Here is a 22,172-nt window from a genome sequence, read left to right on the forward strand (position 1 = left end):
AAAGCAAACATTAAGAGATCTAAAGACAGACACAGATTATAACACAATAATAGTAAGAGATATCAGTACCACACTTTCCACATCAAACAGATAATCCTAAAAGAAAATAAATAAGAAAACATTAGACTTGAACTATGCTTTAGACCAAGTGGACTGAAGAAGCACATACAGAACATTTCATCCAACAGGAACAGAATATACATTCTTACCAAGTGCACATGGAACACTTACCTTATGGAACATATTCTAGGTTAGATCATATATTAGGCCACAGAATGTGCCTTGACAAGTTTAAGAAGACAGAAATCATATCAAGTATCTTCTGACCACAGTAGTATGGAATTAACAATCAATAACAGGAAGAATCACAGAAATGTAACAAATATGTGGAAATTAAACAACACGCTCCTGAACAACTACTCGGTCAAAGAGGCACTTAAAGGGGAAATTAAAAAATACCTTGAGGTCCAAGACAGTGGCCCATGCCTATAATCCTAGCACTTTGAGAGGCCAAGGCAGTTGGATTGCTTGAACTCAGGAGTTTGAGACCACTGTGGGCAATGTGGTGAAACCCCATGTCTACCAAAAATACAAAAACAGCTAATATGGTGGTGTGCATCTGTGGTCCCAGCTACTTGGGTGGCTGAGGTGGGAGTACTGCTTGAGCCCAGGGGGCGGGGCTTGTAGTGGGCTAAGATTGCACCACTACACTCCAGCCTGGGTGACAGAGTGAGATTCTATCTCAAAAATAATAATAAAGAAATAAAAATATATCTTAAGACAAACAAAAATGGAAACAATATACTAAAACTTAAAGGATGAAGCAAAAGCAGTTCTAAGGGCGAAGTTTATAACAATGAACACGTACATAAAAAAAGAAAAAAAAAATCTCAACCCATTTTACACTTCAAGGAACTTCAAAACAAAACAAAAACCTAAGCCCAAAGGTAGCAGAAGGAAGAAAATAACAAAGATCAGAGAAGAAATAAATGAAATAGAGACTAGAAAAACAACAGAAAAGATTTGGGAACGCTAAACAAAATTGACAAACGCTCACTTAAGCTAACTAAGAAAAAATAGATATGACTCTAATAAATAAAATCAGAAATGAAAGAGGAAACCTTACAACTGATAACACAGAAGATAAAGGTGTGGGAGTTCAGTCAGAGTGGTAGCAAAAATATTAAGGGAAAAATAGTAGAGAAAGTTATAGAATAGTCTCAAACCTTATTGGAAGGCTGAGAAGTTTGCATAGTTTCAATAGAAGTTTCAGCTGAAGGCAGCCTTATTCCATTTACCTTTAGTTGATAAGAAAAGCAAATAGCTGGGGAATGTGGGAAATAGCTGGAGTTTATCTGAATAACTTGTTTACTCAGGTAGTCATATAAACTAGCCTTTGATCATTCCAGATGGCTCTCTTGGGGGGAGGTTGACCAAGGATATTACCCACTAATGGTGTTTGCTTTAGGCCTCAGAACCTGTCCTTTAATCTCTACACTCTAGTAGTGTTAACTCAAATCCTTTGTCATTTAATGTATGCTGAATAAAGGCCAGAAAGGCCAGCATGTTGAGGCCAGCACCTGCTCTCTCTTTACAGCACTCTCCTCGAGTGTCTGTGAGTAGCGACACCTCAGCCTGTTCATTCACTGTATTCTGTGTATCAGTGAATTTATTCATCTGTCATTAAGTCAAGGTCTGCAGGACAGACCCCTGCAGGCAGTGACCCTGACACAAGAAATCTTAAGACATACTATGAACAATTAGGCAAGAACAAATTGAACAATCTAGAAGAAATGAATAAATTCCTAGAAACATATAACCTTCTAAGACTATATCACAAAGAAATTTGAAATGCAAATAGATTAATAATGAATAAAGCGATCAAACCAGTAATTTAAAATGTATCATCAAAGAAAAGTCAAGAGCTGATGGTTTCACAATGATTTCTACTAAAGATTTAAAGAATTAAGTTTTAAGAATTAAGTTTGAGTTCCTCCTCAAACTCTTCCATGAAAACTGAACAGAAGGGAATATTTCCAAAGACTATACTATAAAGCCAGCATTATCCTGATACTAAAGCTGGAGAAGGATATTACAAGAAAAGAAAACTCCAGGTCAATATCACTGATGAACATAGATGCAAAAATACTCAACAAAATACTAGCAAACCATATTTCACAATATATTAAAAAGATAATTCATTATGATCAAGTAGAATTTATCCCTGGAATGCAAGAACGGCTTAAAGCAGGCAACTCAATAAATGTGATTTACTATATTAACAGAATAAAGGACAAAAACCAAATGATCATCTCAACAGATGCTGAAAAAAAATTAGAGATTAAAAAAATGTTCCTCAACACAATAAAAGCCATATATGACAAGCACAGAGCTAACATCATACTCAACCATGAAAAAGTAGAAGGCTTTTTCTTTATGATCAGGGAAAAGACAAAAATGCCCACACTCACCACTTCTGTTCAACATAGTACTGGAAAATGCTAGTCAGAGCAATTATGCAAAAGAAAGAAAAGGCATCTAAATAGGAAAGTATGGAGTGAAAGTGTCTCTATTTGTAGATAAATGATCTTACATATAAAAAATCAACTTACAAAAATAAGTAGTGTTTCTATATACTAACAATGAAGTACCTAAAAAAGAAATTAAGAAAATAATTCCATTTACAATAGCATGAAAAATGTGAAATACTTATGAGTAAATTTAGCTAAAGAAGTAAAAGATATGCATACTGAAAACTACAGGACATTGATTTAAAAAAAAATTGAGAATAGCACAAATAAATGGAAACATATTCTGTGTTCATGGATTGTAAGAATATTGTTAAAATGTTCATACTACCCAAAGTGATTTACAGATTCAATGCAATCCCCATTAAAATTCCAAGTCATTCTTCACAGAAATAGAAAAAAAAATTCTAAAATTTTTATGAAATGACAAAATACTGAATATTCAAAGCAATCTTGACCAAAAAGAACAAAATTGGAGTAATCACTCTATACAAATTTAAAATATAGCACCAAGCTCTAGTAATCAAAATGGCATGGTACTGGCATAAAAACAGGTATATCAACCAATGAATTCATATAGACAGACTATTAATAGAAATAAACGCACACACCTCCAGTCTTTTAATTTTCAACATAAGTACCAAGAACACACCATGAAGAAAGGATAGTCTCTTCAATAAATGGTATAAAGAAAACTGGATATCTACATGCAAAAAATGAAATTAGGCTCTTAATCATTTCTCTTAATCATTGATAAATGGACATTTCTCAAAAGAAGACATACAAGTGGCCAATATACTCAATATCTCAAATTATAAGAGAAATGCAAATTAAAATCACAATGAAATATCACCTCACACCAAAGATGAAAGATAAGTGTTGGTGAGGATGTGGAAAAAAGGGGAACTTTGGTAGTATTGTAAATTAGTATAGTCATTTTGGAAAACAGTATGGAGGTTCCTCAAAAAATGAAAATCAGAATTCCCATATGTTCCAGCAGTCCCACTACTGCATATATACCCAAAGGAAATGAAATCAGTATGTCAAAGAGATACTTGCACTCCCAAGTTTATTGTAGCACTATTCACAATAGCCACAATATATAAACAATCTAAGTGCCCACCAATGGATAAATTGATTTTTTAAATGTGATACACACACAAACACAAATGAAATACTATTCAGCCTGTTATAAAAAATAGATAATTCTATAATTTGTAACAAGATGGATACACCTATAACGTTATGTTAAGTGACATAAGGCAAGCAAAAAGAGACAAATACCATATGATTTCACATATATGTGAAATCTAAAATAGTCCAACTTATAGAGGCAGGGAGTAGAATGGTGGTCACCACAGGCTAGAGTGGGGATGAACCAAAAAGGAGAGAAATTGGTCAACAAGTAGAAAGTTTCAGTTATACAGGAGAAGTTCTGGTGTTCTATTGCACAGTGTAGTGATTACAGTATAGTTAATAATAATGTAGTTTATATTTCAAAATAGGTAAAAGAGATTTTAAAGATCCTTGCCACCAAAAGTGATAAATATTTGAGGGACGGATAAACTAATCAGCCTGATTTGATCATTCCACAATGTATACATGTATAAAAACATCACATTATAACCCATATATATTTACAATTGTTATTTGTAAGTTAACAAGAAACTTTAAAAAATGAAAACCTTACTACATGCTTGATTATCTATGGTTTTTTGAGTGTTTACAGCTTCTGAGGTATTCCATGTCTTCTCCAGTTTAAATATTAGATTTTCCAGGCTGCTTAGGTTTGTCATAGTAAAATAAAATGGTCTCTATTTTTAAATTGTGATACCAGCTGACGTGTAGACCACACAGAGGAGAGATTAAGAGAGGGGCTGAGAAAGGAGGCAATTTAGCCAGTGTACCTTCACAGTCTTTAGTTCTATGCCTTCTCTTTGCAGTCCCTGCTTTATTCACCGACCCACCATGATAGCTTTGGGCTCCAGAGCTCTTTAGTCAAGGGCTGTGAGCATGGAGAAGCCAAGAAAAGTGAGGTGTCAGGAAGACAGAATGCCAGCATGCATTATAACCACAGCTCTACAAAGGCAAAGCCTATGAACAAGACAATTCTCACTCCTGTTCTGTGATAGGTTAACATGTGCATAATTCCCACTGTTTTAATTCTTTTATTTGAAAAGCAACCAAAGGAAATATGAAATCACTCATCTAAGGTAAAGAAAATATTATCCCTCTAAGCCAAATTTACCAATATCCACACACATAATTAATAAGATGAAGAAAATTTTATCAAATTAAAAGCCTTACTGGGACCATTTGTTTAAGGAAATTGATCTGTTTCTTCAAGCACCCGAATCACTAAAGGAATCCTAAGTGTCTTAGGATTACTAAGTCTTAAAATAGGATTGTTGGCCAATCTGTACAGATTGAAGTGTGCCCTGCCTAAACAAATGCAAACAGACCAAGGACTCTCTCCAGTGCTAGGGCTGGAAAACCTATGCTGAATCTACTTTTATGCATCAACATTCCTATTTTCACATGGGTACTTTAAATGAATCTGTATTTAAGACTGAGTATCTCCAAATTCAGTTACCTTAGCAATGAATGTCATCTAAACCCCAATGAGAAAAGTCTTTAAATCAATCTTGCTAATTTACTTTTAGCCAATTCACTGGCTTTAGTTTTATCCTTTGCCAACCAATATCCATAATGGAGTCCCAGAACTACAAGGGGAACTCAGGAGAGTATCTACCTGGCTTTGTTTTGGGTAAGTGATTAAATCATCAAGTACGCATGATGGGTTATTTTTTTCTTGAACAATTCTGGAGACTTGACAAACTTTTTAGGTGGTAACCTTCTAAAGGGAAAAGAACCTGTGTGCAAACAGATTCTTCTGAATAGACTGCAGTAGATTACAGTGATCTAAACCAGGGGTCAGCAAACCATAATCCTTAGGTCAAATCCTAGCCCATCACCTGCTTTTGTAAAGCCTGTGAGCTAAGAAGGCTTTTACATTTTCAAATAGTTAGAAACACATCAAAAGATTTCATGACACATGAAATTTAAATGAAACTCAAATTTCAGTGTCCATAAATAAAGTTTTATTGGAATGTTGCTATGCCCATCTGTTTACATTTTGTCTGTGGTTGCTTTCATACTACAATGGCAGAGTTGAGTAAATGCAATAGAGCCCACAGGCCCTACAAAGCCAAAAATATGTACTATCTGACCCTTCACAAAAAAAGTTTGCTGGGCTCTGATCTAGACAAGTGTAATCATAATAACAATTAGTATCAATTATAATAGTAATCGTAATTAATTCTCTTTTCAATTATTCATTTGCATCTTAAAGTTTTCCTTCTTTCATTTACGATTCTAAAAGGAACTCATATAAAAATGTTAAATCAAAATAAATAAAATCTGGCAAGAGGATAATCTGTAGCCAGTTATTATGAAGGTGAATTCCATTTTAGCTTCCAACGAATGAGTCAGGTGTTAAGATTTTTAAAAAGCTGACTCCCATAAGGACATTTTCTTTGTGGCAAACTTAGTTTAGGAGTCGGGCCTGTCAACCTGGGATCAAATTCATGATTACTATAAAATAGATATGAGGGAGTTTTAGTTTCTCTGAAGATAAACTCTGCATACTCTTAGAGTACAAAGATAAATATGAGCAGTACACTCACTTTAAACATGGCCAATGAAGTCATCTTCTGACACCAACCCAAAAGAAACTTATTTCTATGAAAAGGAGAGAAATGATGTACATATTTCTCTCTTTAGAGATGAGCCTCCCATTAGAAATGACCATGTGCCACAGGAAGTAGCTCTACTGACAGACTTCAAATGAGAGTTGGCCAGATGGGTCTTGAAGCAGCAGTCGATCATGACTCACCTGGGGACCTGGAGAACCCAGATGCTAAAGGGCTGGACCCAACCAATTCTTACACATCAGCAATTTAAACCACCTTTTTTCTTTGTGGAAAAAAATAAGGACAGACGTCTACACAAAAATACTATGAAATATTTTTAATCCTAGAAAGGATGCGATTGCTAGTAACTAAAGAAGGGGAAAGTCAACAATAATGAAATTCAGGTTTTTTTTAATTCAGTGAACACATATCAAAATGCTCAATGCTGTTAAATGACATAACATAATTTATCCACAGAAGACATGTTCTCATCCAGTGGAAAACTGATTTAAATACGTTTTGACTGAGTGCTAAGAGATGTTATAGACAACAGCTGACTTAATGAAGTAATTAAGGTTTAAGATTGTGCCTTTTAGAAAAATAACAAATAACTTCTTCTACGATTTAGGGGGCAAAAGGAACAACAAATGTCAATTAAAAGTCAAAGAAACATGATTAATTTGTTTATGCCTTTCAACATTTCACTGAGCTTTGCAAAGGCCAGACATAAAACTAAAATGGATTTTATAGCCAGGATTGGACTGAATATTTCCCCATAATATTCTTTCTGTCATACTTCTTCAGTGCTTGAAATAAAATGACAAACCACTGGAATCTAAAGGAAAATGTCAGCTCCTTCCCAAAGATGGGATTGTGCTGACAAAATCTATTTAATATCTAAAATTAGAAATAAAATAAATTCTTCAATATCAACTACATTTTCAGAGAGTTCATTAAAATTTAAGGCATTTTTGACATGTCAGAGATTTTAGTTCAATGACAGGAGAAGAAAGAAGCTACCTGGGAGCAAATCCCAATTATCTCTATGGCTTGGAACATACATATTAAACACAGTGGAAGATGAGGAGAAAGGTGACAAGTGACTATGGAAGTTTTCTCACTCTGTCCAGTCTACACAGCTTTGCCAGGGTTTCTCTTTAAGGGTTCATTTCAAATGTATTTTCATTCTTCTGTTTAAGTTTTGATCAAAATGGGGAAATGCTCATTAGCACTCTGTTGGCAGGATAAAAATGAGGAATGCCAATATAATTTCTTCTTTATAAGAAAATTCAAGAAATTAAGTGCAAAAAAAGGTTTATACAAAGTGACACCCTCCCTGAATTCCACAGCAAAAAATAAAATAATGACAATCTCACCTATACTCATATGTGCAACAGCAGAGATAAACACATTCATTCAATAACAGAATGATCTAGTGTTTTACCAATAAGCCAAATAAACAGAATTATTCACTTTTCTCCCATTTTCCACAAAAATAAAGACACCACCTTCAGACACAAAAGTTACAAATCATACTTCATTGAAATGCTTGGAGCAAATCATTTCCCTACATATATGCCCTGCCACTCTCAGCCAATCATGACTCTTTTTTAAAATCTGAATTAAGATCTACAAAGATTACTGTTTATTGAAAACAAACAAAAGCACCTTAGATCAGCAATGGCTAGGAAACCTCCCTCTTTCTCAGTTTTAAATCAATTAAGGTTTACACAAAATTGGTGAAATTCAACTTCATTCATACTTCCTTCAACAAATAATATCCAAGTCGTGCTAATACTAGTAGTCCACTGTAGAAAATATCACAATTATCTGGATCACTTTGAATAAGAACAATTCTTTCATAACTGCTTATGGTACAACCACATTCTTATTATGAATACAATTATATGTAATTTTTCAAAATTGAATTCCTGTCTTACTGGCTTATTTTTTTAAAGTTTCTAAGGAAGCCATAATTCTCAAAGTCTTATAGCAGAAAAATAACCATATAACCTCTGGTGCTTGACATAGAGCAAAAGTCCCAGTGACATTTTCTGGAAACCATGAAATTACCCCAATATTTCGTATAGTCACTTTCATATGATTTTGCCAGTGATTTGACTGACAAGCTTTCCTTTTTACTTTAATTATACTTTGAGCACTACATAAACTGTTTTAAGTCATTTGACTTCTATGATACTATCAACTAGTTTTCATTAATGGATAATTGGGGCTTCTTGTTATCTTTCTTTCTTTTTTGTTTTATAGATTCCTTCAAACTTTCAGTCAAGCCCTTCTTACCAATTCCAATAAGGATGGAATTTCAAAGGCAATTATAAATTTAGATAACCTAAGCACATGCTAACTCTTCCTGGAATTTAAGTCAAGAGAAGATACCCTATGGAAAAATGAAAAGTTTATTGTCTTCATTCCTCATCATTTTTAGTAGAAAAGCTATTTTTAGGTCAGGGAAATAAATAATGGAAAAAATATACCTTAAAAAATTTTTTAATGTTCCCCAAAATATAAACAAAGAAAAAACATAAATGGGATCATAATGCATATGTTTACATCTGCCTTCCAAATCACACTTGTTATGTAGACATTATAAACAAAAGTTACGCATTAATTATATGGCATGCATCAGCAGTGCACTGGTGGGCTGCTTAAACTTGGTTTTCAGTTACGTGTATATACAGATAAATCTCTTCCTGAGTTGAGCTTCATCTTCAGTTGAGACCCAAATCATTTGCTTTCTTTATTTTTTTTTATTTATTTTTTTTTTTTTTTTGGCAAGGTACTTGACCATGTGATAAGGCAATCAAATGTTTCAATCTCCTTCCCTTTTCAGCGGCATGGCCCTCCTCTGTGAGATCACCAACGTGACAGGTATGAGGACAGACCCTAAAATATGATCCTGTAAAACTAAAGCAGGTTTCTCTGTTCATTAGTCTCATTGCTACAGCACTGTCTCTTCATATATTTGGGGATCTTGAGGTTTTCAGTTGAACAGATTCAAAATGGTCTTCTTTTTCCTAAGAAAAAATATTAAAGACAAAATCAACTCACTGAAATTCTCATAAGATTTTAGGATCTTACATGTCCAGAAGGAAAGTTCCAGAAATCATTTTAATCTATCTAGCTGCCACTTGTGATTAGGATTTTACAGTTAAAGTTGGGTAGTAGACATAAAACAAATAGCATGCCTACCCTGAAGGGCACTTTTGATGTCCAAGAGATAAGACAGACAAATCCAAAATAGAAGCAAACCCATGATTGCAACAGATACCAAAGACGTAGCTGTGATCCCTGCAAAGAAACCACCGAGACCCTTCCTAAGGGCATACCTGACCTCAGCGCTGAAATCAATGACCTAGCCATGCTAATTGTGGGCAAAATAGAACTGACAAACTAAATATTTTCAAGATAATATAGGCCGAATAATAATAAAAAAGGACAGCAGAAATAAATAAGGAGAATGCCAATAAGACATTAAATCAGTTAAGTTCACTAATATGTTTTAGGAAAATCTTTTGGGTAGAATGCCTACTAAAGATATTAAACAAGTCATCTTTGATAACAGGTCAAAATTTTCATTCAATTATGTCAGTGCTGGTATTATATAAAAGATTCAAAATGTAAACTATTAAAATAAATTAGTTTCTTTAATGAAGAAAAAAGAAAGAGGAGGTGAGATTTCTTCCAACCTTTAATTTTCTTTTTGAGACAGGGTCTCTCTCTGTTGCCCAAGCTGGAGTGCAGTAGTACAATCTCAGCTGACTGCAACCTCTGCCTCCCAAGCTCAAGCAATCTTCCCACCTCAGCCTCCTGAGTAGCTAGGACCACAGGCAAAAGCTACAACACCTATGTTTTTGTTTGCTTGCTTGCTTGTTTGTTTTTGAGAGGGAATCTCTCACTGTTGCCCAGGTTGGAGTGCAATGGCATGATCTTGGCTCACTGCAACCTCTGCCTCCCAGGATCAAGTGATTCTCCCGCCTCAGCCTCCAGAGTATCTGGGATTACAGGTGCCCACCACCACGCTCAATTAATTTTTTGTATTTTTAGTAGAGATGGGGTTTCTGTATGTTGGCCAGGCTGGTCTCAAACTCCTGACATCATGATCTGCCCATGTCAGCCTCCCAAAATGCTGGGATTATAGGTTTGAGCCACCACGCCCGGCCACCTAATTTTTATATTTTTTTGTAGAGATGATGTTTTGCCTTGCTGCCCAGGCTTTGTCCAAACTTCTAATTATTAAGAGAAAGCCTTCTGAAGGTTGCTGGAATGAGGTGGAGACTATGCCAATGAAGAGAATAAAGATGAAGAGAGCTATGATTGCTTTTTAAAATAAGTGAAATAGGAGGCCAACCAGTCTCATATGCAAATAAATGTATGTCTAAAGTAGAATAGTGACATGAGAAGATAATAGGAAGTCAACATTGAGTATCTGTCAGGAAGGATAAGTTTGTTTTTGTGTTTGCTTTCATTTGGATGGATAAATCCAAGAGCTTTAGGGCTACAGGAACAGGATTATAGAAAAAGGTCATAACACACACACCAGCATATCACTATTTCCCTGCCTCTGCTGAGCTGACAAGCCTCTGAAAGAGCAGACTGTAGATCTCCTCAGTGCTCCTGCTGACTGGCTCTGGTAGAACTTGACTGAAGTCTTATGATTAACAGCCTTAATAATGTTTTAGAATAACTATTGACAATTCCAATATTTATTAAGCACTGTCTCTGTTGCAGGACCAGGACTAGACTTTAGGGATACAAAAATTCGTTCAGCAAAATGTCTTCCCTCAAGGAGCTCATAGGCTATTAAAGGAAAGAGCTCTTGGGTATCATCCATAAACTAAAAAGAAAACATGAGATTTCTGGTGCCTTTTCTTGAGAAGATTTGATTCAACATGGTGTTGTATGGAGGGAAGGCAGAGACCTGTTGGTTATCCTTAAGGTAATATTTAAAGTGAAATATTTAAAGTGAATATTAAAACACTAAAATTTAATGTTTTAATATTCTCTGAATATTTAAAGTGAATATTAAAACACTGAAAACCCTTTATAAAATCATGTTGAGATCATAGGGTTTTAATAGCCATGTCCTCTGCCTTTGCATGGGATTGTGCTCCTATTGCTGATATGGTGGAATATATACACATATGCATGTGTGCACAGTTAGGTAGGTAGTGCCACTAACTGACTGGGACTTTCTGATGGCAGGAATTCTATATCTCATTCATTGTTTAATTCCCAAGATATAACCCAAGTCCTACTACTTGGTATGTTATCAATCAGTGGGTATAAACTATTTTATAAAAATCTATTGAAATACCACATTGGAGAAGGAAAAACACTGGATTGGAACTCAGGAGACATGGCTTCTAATTCCTATCTAATCCCCCTTGGACAAATAAGTAAGCCTTTCTAGGTTTCAGTTTACTAATGTATTAGATAAGGATACCAAACAAGATGATCTTTTACAGGTCTAAATCCAAGAAACTACTGCAAAACCAACTTTCTCCAGAAGGTTTCCCTCACCTTTAAAATGAAGAAATAGGAGACAGAATGAATAGATGAATAAGATAGTGCAGTAGGGTCACTACCTACCCTACTGCACTCCCTTCTCCTCAATGTACCAAGGGACCCTACTCTTGTTCTTAACATACTGACATAACCTCCAGACTTGGCAAAGTGTCTTACAATGTCCCATAAATGGCAGTGAAATAAATAAAAGAAACGCATAAAAAATTGATTTAGTTTTAATTGCAGAGAAAAGCCAAGAAAAATAAATGTAATCATGCAGTTCAGTGCTAGGGAAATATCAAGTAAGGTATGGCCTTTAGAACATGAATGAGGACATCTAAGATAAAGCAAACCCTACATGACATAATAATTAATGAACATAAACATGTGTAACAAAATTCTTAAAAATAGACACAGTAAGATATGTGCAATGACATTTATAGCATCTTTATTCATAGTCAAATACTGGAAATAGCACAGGTATCAATCAACAGGCTGGATAAACAAATTCTGGTATATCTACACTACTCAAGAATAAAAAGGAACCTACTTCTGTTAACACAAGGTGAATGAATCTCAAAAGTATCTTTCTGAGTAAAATAAAAAGTACACAAAATAATACATATACTCTGTGATTATAATTATATGAAGTTCTACAACAGATAACACTGATCTATGGTTTAAAAGATCATTACAGTAGTTTCCTTTGGGAGAGAGGGATTGACTGCATGCAGAAAGACATGTTACTCTCAGGAGTGATACTAATGTTCAATATCTTGATAGGAATTGGGGGTTATATATGTATATTCATTTCTCAAAATTCATTAAATTTGTATATTTGTAATGTGTGCATTTCACATAAAACAAATTATCATCAACAATATGTTTCCTGAAGTGTTCTGGGTTGAAGTGAGTGGGAATTCACTCAGGATGGAGGCAAAAATATTCAGGGAAATACAGTAGAGAAAGTTAAAGAATATAGTCTTAAACGCTTTGGGAAGATCTAAGGCTTTTTCCATAGTTTCAGTAGAAGTTTCAGCTGAAGGCAGCCTAAATCCCCTTTACATTTAGTTAATAAGAAAAACAATGACCTTCTTCACAGAACTGAAAAAAAACCACCTTAAACTTCATATGGAACCAAAAGAGAGACTGCATAGCCAAGACAATTCTAAGCAAAAAGAACAAAGCTGGAGGCATCACACTACCGGACATCAAACTATATTACAAGGCTACAGTAATCAAAACAGCATGGTACTGGTACCAAAACAGAGATATAAACCAATGGAACAGAACAGAGGCCTCGGAGGCAACACCACACATCTACAACCATTTGATCTTTGACAAACCTGACACAAACAAGAAATGGGGAAAGGATTCCCTGTTTAATAGATGGTGCTGGGAAAGCTGGCTAGCTGTATGCAGAAAGCAGAAACTGGACCCTTTCCTAACACCTTACACTAAAATTAACTCCAGATGGATTAAAGACTTAAACATAAGACCTAACACCATTAAAAACCCTAGAAGAAAATCTAGGCAAAACCATTCAGGACATAGGCATAGGCAAGGACTTCATGACCAAAACACCAAAAGCATTGGCAACAAAAGCCAAAATAGACAAATGGGACCTAATCAAACTCCACAGCTTCTGCACAGCAAAAGAAATAGTCGTTAAAGTGAATTGGCAACCAACAGAGTGGGAAAAAATTTTTGCAATCTACCCATCTGACAAAGGGCTAATATCCAGAATCTGCAAAGAACTAAAACAGATTTACAAGAAAAAAACAAACAAGCCCATTCAAAAGTTGGCAAAGGATATGAACAGACACTTTACAAAAGAAGACATATATGAGGCCAACAAACATGAAAAAATGTTCATCATCACTGGTCATTAGAGAAATGCAAATCAAAACTATATTGAGATACCATCTCATGCCAGTTAGAATGGCTATCATTAAAAAATCTGGAGACAACAGATGCTGGAGAGGATGTGGAGAAACAGGAATACTTTTACACTGCTGTTGGGAGTGTAAATCAGTTCAAACATTGTGGAAGACAGTGTGGCAATTCCTCAAGGACCTAGAAATAGAAATTCCATTTGACCCAGCAATCCCATTACTAGGTATATATCCAAAGGATTATAAATCATTCTACTATAAGGACACATGCACACGAATGTTCATTGCAGCATTGTTTACAATAGCAAAGGCTTGGAACCAACCCAAATGCCCATCAATGATAGACTGGATGGGGAAAATATGGCACATATACATCATGGAATACTATGCAGCCATAAAAAAACGATGGGTTCATGTCCTTTGCAGGGACGTGGATGAACCTGGAAACCATAATTCTCAGCAAACTGACACAAGAACAGAATATCAAACACCACATGTTCTCACTCAAAGGCGGGTGTTGAACAATAAGAACACATGGACACAGGGAGGGGAGTATCACACCCTGGGGTCTGTTGGGGGTAAATAGGGGAGGGACGGGGCGGGGGGAGGTTGGGGAGAGATATCATGGGGAGAAATGCCAGAAATAGGTGATGGGGAGGAAGGCAGCAAATCACACTGCCATGTGTGTACCTATGCAACAATCTTGCATGTTCTTCATATGTACCCCAAAACCTAAAATGCAATTTAAAAAAAGAAAAAGAAAAAAAATAAGAAAAGCAAATAGCTAGGGTATGTAGGGGCGTTTATCTGAATAGCTTGTTTACTCATGTGGTCTTAAAACTGAACTTTGAGCTGGATGGCCCTCTCCAGGGGAGGTTTACCAGAGATAATAGCCACTAATGGTGTTTGCTTTGGACATCAGAACCTGTGCCTCTAATGGTATTGACTCAAGTCTTTATCAATTAAACTTTACTAAATAAATGTGAGTCTCACTGGCTGGGGAGGGCCAGTGGCTGCTATCTTTTTACAGCACTCTCCAGGGAGTCTATAGGTGACCATGGCCCCTCAGCTGAACTAACAAATCATAATATCTGTGTGTCAGTGTACTTTATTCATCCATCACTGAATAAAGGTCTGGAGGATAGACCCCTGCAGGTAGTGACTCTGACAGTGGCACTCAACATAGGGCAACCCAGACAGAAGTGTACTGAAGTGTGCAATTTACTTGGAAACCTAACAACAAAAAAGAATACAGATTGATGAAAGTATGGAGGGACAGATATGTAATAATACAAATATAATAAAATTTGGGTGGTGGATATATGACTATACCACTGTATGATTCTTTCAACTTTTCTGTACTATTTCAAAATTTCATTTTTTAAGTAAAAAAATCATTATACTAACTAAAATCGCTATTTAAAATAAAATGCACTACACTGAATCTTCTCAGGGAAGAAAATTCTTTTATACTCTAATTGGGAAGGTGATTGCTGGTTGAGTACTGACTGGAAAGTGGGTTAAAGAAGTCATAGTTCAGCTGTCTCAACAGTGCCCTGAATGCTTTAATTGTCCTATCCTCTATGCCAAAAGATTTCCTCATTAACCAGGCAATCAGCCTTAGGTGTGCCCCATGGTAAGTACCACAGTTGACCTTTGAACACCACAAGTTTGACCTGCACAGGCCTACTTAAAGGCAGATTTTTTTTTTTTTGAGACAGAGTCTTGCTCTGTCACCCAGGCTGGAGTGCAGTGGCACAAACTTGGCTTACTGCAACCTCCACTTACAGGTAGATTTTAAAAACAACATGGACCAGAAATACAGTATTTGTGGGACACAAAAGCCACCTAAATAGAGAACTGATTTTTACATGGGCAGGTTCTGCAGAGCAGACCGCAGGATTTAAGTATGCTTGAATTTTGGTATACTCAGGGGCCCTGAAACCAATCCTCCTTGTAGGACCATACAACTAAAATTCATCCTAGTAGGCAAAGGAGGTTTCACCCTCTTTAAAACAAAAATTAAAGAAACATGCATCTACAAGGAGTACTAAAAGGGAAACATGGAAATCACTTAAGAGAAGAAACCTGAGAGATTATGAAAATTTTGACTGACTCACTTTAAAGATGGTTTGGCAGTACTCAATGACCATTAAGTAATTAATTAAGAATGACATGCAGGCTGGGCATGGTGGTACATGCCTGTAATCCCAGCACTTTGGGAGGCCGAGGCAGGAGGATCACAAGGTCAGAAGATTGAGATCAATCTGGACAACATAGTGAAACCCCGTCTCTACTAAAAATACAAAAATTAGCTGGGCGTGGTGGTACACACCTGCAGTCCCAGCTACTCGGGAGGCTGAGAAGGGGAAAAGCTTGAACCCTGGAGGCAGAGGTTGCAGTGAGCTGAGATTGTGCCACTGCGCTCCAGCCGGGTGACAGATCAAGACTCCATCTCAAAAAAAAAAAAAAAAAAAGAATGACAAGGAGCTGGGCCATTTTGGGGCTCAACACCTCTTGCAATCTATTATGCCAATTTCAGATCCATCCACAGATGACAGTAAAAGGTCTCAGGGATTTTGAAATGGGTCCTGACTACGATACAGAGAGCCTTCCCTGAGACTAATTCCCATAGGAAAAGTTACTTAAGCTTTGATTCATATTTCAACTCTTACTGTCCCAGGTTGGGTTTACCACACAGAAGAAGTTCACTAGATAATGAGAAACTGACTCAAGGGACTCTAGATAAATTAGTATGTTCTGGTCTACCTGGAAATTTTCCCTACTTTCATGTTAAAACCAGGAATTAACTTAAACATTATTAACAGCAGCAAGAAATACTCTGGATTAAGATGGACTCTTTAAACATGTCTCCAATATGCAAGTCAAGTCCAAATCAACAAAAGGACAGAAAACCTGCAGCTTCAGAGAGAAAGCAATATGACTGTGGCCTCTAAGCTAAGGGGCCCTCAAAGCTTAAATAAACAATGTCAGTAAAGAGAACCTTGCTGTTCAACACAGGACTTTGGGGAGACCAAAAATATTGGAAGTATGGTTGGATCATTAACGGCTGATATGCTGCTCAAAAATAAAAGTGAATGCAAGCATCTTGCCTGCTGTCAAAGATTCTTTTTCTCTTTAGTCTTAATGCCTCCCTCCCAAACTACCCCAACTTCAGATGCTTTAAAGAGAAAGATAATTAAAAGGGAGACCAAAGTGTTCCTATCACCAAGAGGGACTGGACAATACACACCCATCTGAATATCCTAGGAAAACTTGGAGAGGATTTCTTAAACATTTATCACTCTGTGGGTTGCAGGCACTCAAGTCACCATCATACCTGCTCTGGTGGGAGAAAAGGAGCATACAAATATTGGGGGTTGAGCAAGGTTTAGAGTAGAAAAAGGAAAATAATGTGACCTTTGGAGGGGTTTCTATGTGCCCATTCAACATAGTGTTATTGTTGCTTCCACATCTGAATATACAATAGAACTTGGTGTTATATGCTTGTACTTCCCCATCTCATACATGCTAAAGGAGATTCCCCGACCGAGAACAGCCACATGTAGAGAAGGGTCAGTAGGATACCCTCAGGAATTCCCAACTCTGTGATTTGCAACAAATGGTGAGTCAGGGTTTCACACAAGTTTCTCTACCTTCTGATGCCCAAAACAGTCACTATATAAATGAGGTCCTGTTGGTGTCAAGTCAGAAGTCTCCATCTCAGCAGACCCACTTGAGTTATCACTACTCTACTAGCAGAGGTGGGTGATAAAACCCCCACAAAAGTCAGGGACTTGCTACCTAAATAAAGTTTATTGAAACTATGTAAGCAGATTTACAATGCTAAATTTACCCAGCAGTCAAGGAAAAACAGCCCAGCACTTTACTAGACTTTCTGCTATTGGGACAGTGTGGGCCTCACTTGAGTATTCTACTTGACATTTTATAGCAGCTAGCCTACAAAGCAGTATCCTTTTAAGTGGACCCAAACTAACAGGCTATGTTAAAAGCTGGCACACACTCCCTACCTTTATGGCCTCACAATCATAATGACAAATTTGTAATACAATTCTCTATGACAAATGATTTTGCCAGTTGGAGACTCTGACAAAAGGAGACAGAGGTATCCTTGAGGTTTTAGACTCATTATCTCCTTGATATGGCTACCAGTTATAGCCATTAGTTGGTCACTGATACAGTCAAAATTAATGTCATTCCCATGCAGACCTTGTAACTCTACAGCTTGATAGTCCTATTTATGGTGGCTCAACAAGGTGGAAAAGGCTAGAAAGCCTCACTTGACAAACACAAATGGCATATATTTTAAAATGCAGTTGGTCTGGCCCCAGTGGCAAATATGCCTCACATGAAAATGTGGCAGATAGATATTAGTAGAAATAAGGCAAAATTATAGTTACTAAAATGGAACAATTTGGTTTTTTTAGCACTAGAAAGAGACACCACCACAGTCTGATAATGGAGGAGATGGCTTACACTCTGAGAAGTATGAATAAATAAGGGACATTAAGGATCATTTGATTTTCAGGGCCACTATGTCACCTTCCTATTAAGAAAATTTCTGACATGGTTCCCTCAAATCATCTCAAGGGCCTTAAATTTAGCTCACTGCTGGGTCTGCCATACCCACCACATGATCTCATCACAGCTCATTTGCCAGTCCCCTTAAAACTGAGGAATTTACCCAAAACAGCAGAAAATGGCCTCAGCCCCTACCCCAGACAACACCAACATCTCATTTTCATAGCCATTATTTAGTCATTTCATGAGATGAACAAGAGCTAGTTTGCAGCGTGGACAAACAGGAAAAGTTGAGCTGACTTCCCTCAAGTAGCTTCCCCAAAGACAAAAAGGAGACATCATTATATGAGGTGAATTAGAAACCCTAAGGTTTACCCAGCAAAGAAGCTACTTACAAGCACTGTCAACCCATGCTGCCTGACCAATGTAGGTCCCACTTAGTGTACCCAACAACTGTGAATAACATTTTCTTTCCAGAGGCATCATGTGTACCTCCAGGACTACACTTTTTGTGTAGAAGTCAGACATTAACTTGCTTCCTCACTAAAAACATGGTAGCTTGCACCTTAGGGGTAGTCAAAAGAGAGCTTCAGCTGTTTAAGGAAATACCTCTGCTGTTACAGATGTTAGAAAAGGTGGCATAAAATTTACCTCTGACCTTAGCTTGAAGTAATCAATGACAGAACCTCAGCCATTGAAGGCATTCAGGACAACATCACTGTCCATACATTGTTCTTCACAATATAATTACTCCATACTTTCTCCTTGAGAACTAAGACAAAGTCTGTGCAATCACTAATATATCTAATATATCCTGTAATACCTGGATTAATGTATCTGGATTGTCTTGTTGGATTGCCAAGATCCTAGATCAAAAGGATAGTAACCACTGATTGAGTTTACTGCCTACAAGTGTATGATGGCCCATGTAGACAAGAATGGGAGATAGTACTCCTCCACCTATTTGCAGAGGATACTTTCTAACACCCCAGTGGATGCCTGAAACCAAGTATAGTGTCAAACTGTATAATACTTTTTTCAATCTGATAATCAAGATGACTACTAGGTAACTAACAAGTAAGTAATGTATACAGCACAGATATGCTAGACAAACGGATGACTTACTTCCAGAGTGGGACAAAGCAGTACAGTAGCAGATTTTGTCATACTACTCGGACCAGCACACAATTTAAAACTTATTGCTTATTTCTGGAATTTTCTATGTAATGTTTTCAGACCACAGTTGACTATGGTTAAGTAAAACCACAAAAAGAAAACCATGAAAAGGGAAATGGCAAATAAGGGAGGATTTCTGTATAATGGGACTCTGTACGTTTTTGAAAATTTCCTTGCTCCCTTTTTATTCGAATCTTATGGAGGAAGCCTCTGAGTACCAGTGAAAAGGTCGACACAATAAAGCCACCTAGCTTTCTAAGGTAAATCATATTGGTTCATAGCATTTGTTCAGCTAGTTGAGTCTAGGACCCTAGGGTAAGGTTGAGGTTAACAATACAGATTGGCCTCATCTTGGTGAGGACCTCTGCTTGGTGTTCTATTGGTAGTAGCTTTATTTAAGTATCGTATAAAGCAAATTGACCAAACTTAATCCCAGTTTCAGTCAGTCATATTACTCAGAATCGTGCACAGAGTGGCAAATTAAAGGGAAAATTTACCAGAAACCAACGTGGTATAAAAATAAGGTTTGGATGTTGTTGAAGACAATGCTTCATGGTTCTTTTTCACTTCTGCACATCTTAAAAGTGAGAAACAGATTACCCTTTGTTCTAGACTATCTTTTTAAGAATCTTTGTATAGAAAACCACCTTGGAATTTAAAGATATATTGTCATCTTCCTGAGCAACAGTTATGCTATCTGTCCAGAACAATAAAGAAAATAGTTTCCTTTGGGGCAAAGGATGGGTATGCTTACTGTGCATTATGAATATTCAGGTTCCTAAGGCTTAGGAGTCCCTTTCCTGTAATGCAACCAAGTGATATCATTTCCTCTGCAAATAGCCCTGTGGGAACACAGTTTTGTGAGTTACGTGTGGCTTTGAGAGCTGGTATAAAGGTTATTACTCTGCTAGAACTACTCTGTGAATATGAAACTGTCCTCTGTCTCTGACAGGAGTCTCAAGTCTTCTAAAATGTCCATAAAACTGTATCAAACTCACTTGTTAGCTTGCAAATGGGGTAAAGATCTCCATTCTTAATAATCACTACATTTTCATTATTTTATGGTAATAGTATCCTCCTTATATCTTTAGATTAATAAAAGATTAACCATCAGTAGAAGAGAAAGATGGCTTATTCATTTTATTCTTAAATAATTCCTTATATTTATGCACCTAAATTAGGAGAGTAGAAGGAAATGGTTACTAAATACTCTTTATAAACATAAATTTTTGTCTCTTGTCTATCCTGTTGTAAATCATTTGAAAGTCATTTTCTTTCTTCTATTTCATTCTATTTTCAGTCTTGAGTAAGTAGTAAGCTGATAATTTCTCATCTTTTAAGTCAATGGTGAAAATGTCGAATAAAATGTGTTTACAAAAAATGTAGGGTTTCATGTTATGTTTGGATATGGTAGTCGTTCCAAAATCCAAAGCCAACAATATGTTATCTTATATACCGCAATAATTTATGTAACTTTTCTTTGCTCTATGTAAAACAATCTTGTCATAAAATAAAAAAGGAACAGTATGAATGAATATAATATCTTTTATTAACCCCCATTTTTAAGTTATAAAAAAAATATTTTCTTTGTGAAAATTCCGACATCACAAAAATGTATTGCTTTCAAAGACTAAACACTCTCATTAGTTCACTATTCCCAAAAGGTAGCTATTGTTAATAGTTTGCTATACAAATGCAAACATTAATGTATATTCAATATATATGATAGTCCATTTATTTTCATTCTATCTTGGACTTAGTGATTTATCAGTACACATCAGTAGTTCAGTCTTTAACTGAAGAGTTACATAGTATTCTATTACTTCGATATATGAAAATATCTAACTCCTTATTGATGATGTCTGGCAATGAACAAAGACAATGCTGCACTGAATATTACTGTATCTACATCATGTGCTTCTAAGAGTATTTCTGTTGGATAAACACCCACTGAGATATACACATGCAAAATAACAGCTTGTGTGAATGCTATTTTTAGGTTAACATGTCCCCTACTTTATAGATGCCCAATAACACCAGGTTAAAATTCTACTCTCACCTTTGTTGCCAAAGATTTGAGTTTTCCTAGTAGTGACTGTTTATTGGAATACACAACTTCTTCTTCATTATCTTCTCCTTCCATGATAGCACAACTGTCTGCAGCTGGGAGTTCGCACTCTTTTGAGTTAGTTGTCATTACTAACTTGGAATATTTGTATTCCAGTCTAAATAGTGGTAAAATAAACAAACAAATAAATATCCACTTATGTTAATATAAATAAATACTTATTTTAGGTGGTCACAAATCAGCTCATTAAATTGGCTTGGAGTATAATTGCTCCACCAACAAATTTCCCTGCCTATAGCCATAGCAATATGTGTTGTCATATATCTACCATTTATAAAGAAATATTCCCCAGGATGTCAGAAACCAGTTCAATAGATTTAATTATACCACTTTACATTGACTGAATAGTCCAATAATAAAAAAATTGGGGTGGGGGGAAACTTTGAGGTCTGAATGCATTTTCTTAACATGAATATTTGGAAGCCAATTCACTGTAAGGTTTTCTAGTATTTAGTTCATAAAGATAAGAATATCAAACAGGCAAGTAATTTGGCCTTTATCATCTCTCTACATTATGTATTCCTTTATACTATCATCCCAGATATTGCAATTGTCCCCAGATATTACAATACAGGAGTTCCATAGTCCCATTGGGGTGTAAATCATTCTACAAGATTCAAGTCCTATAACAGACCAATATACATTCAGGAGTTATGCACAATATTCAGTCAATTCCAGATTCTTG

General features: G+C 36.1%; 1 protein-coding gene across 5 annotated transcripts in view; it reads right to left on the reverse strand.

Annotated features, from left to right (window-relative positions):
* The window catches only part of KIAA1324L (KIAA1324 like), a 267,444-nt gene that overhangs the window by 77,070 nt on the left and 168,202 nt on the right, over positions 1-22,172 (reverse strand). For 3 of the 5 annotated variants that reach the window (XR_004268401.1, XR_004268400.1, XR_004268402.1), the window contains exon 21: positions 21,419-21,584. Coding sequence is in view for 2 of the 5 variants with exons in the window: in XM_032276478.1 (XP_032132369.1) it covers positions 9,196-9,255; positions 21,419-21,584 (226 nt within the window). In the remaining 3 variants the exon portion in view is untranslated. Of the gene's footprint in view, positions 1-6,542; positions 9,256-21,418; positions 21,585-22,172 lie in introns of those variants that run through there. The other 2 variants (XM_032276478.1, XM_032276477.1) reach the window with 1 other exon arrangement.

This window comes from Sapajus apella, unplaced genomic scaffold (assembly GCF_009761245.1).
Source record: "Sapajus apella isolate SASKATOON/1434 unplaced genomic scaffold, GSC_monkey_1.0 scaffold7, whole genome shotgun sequence".
Lineage (NCBI taxonomy): Eukaryota > Metazoa > Chordata > Mammalia > Primates > Cebidae > Sapajus > Sapajus apella.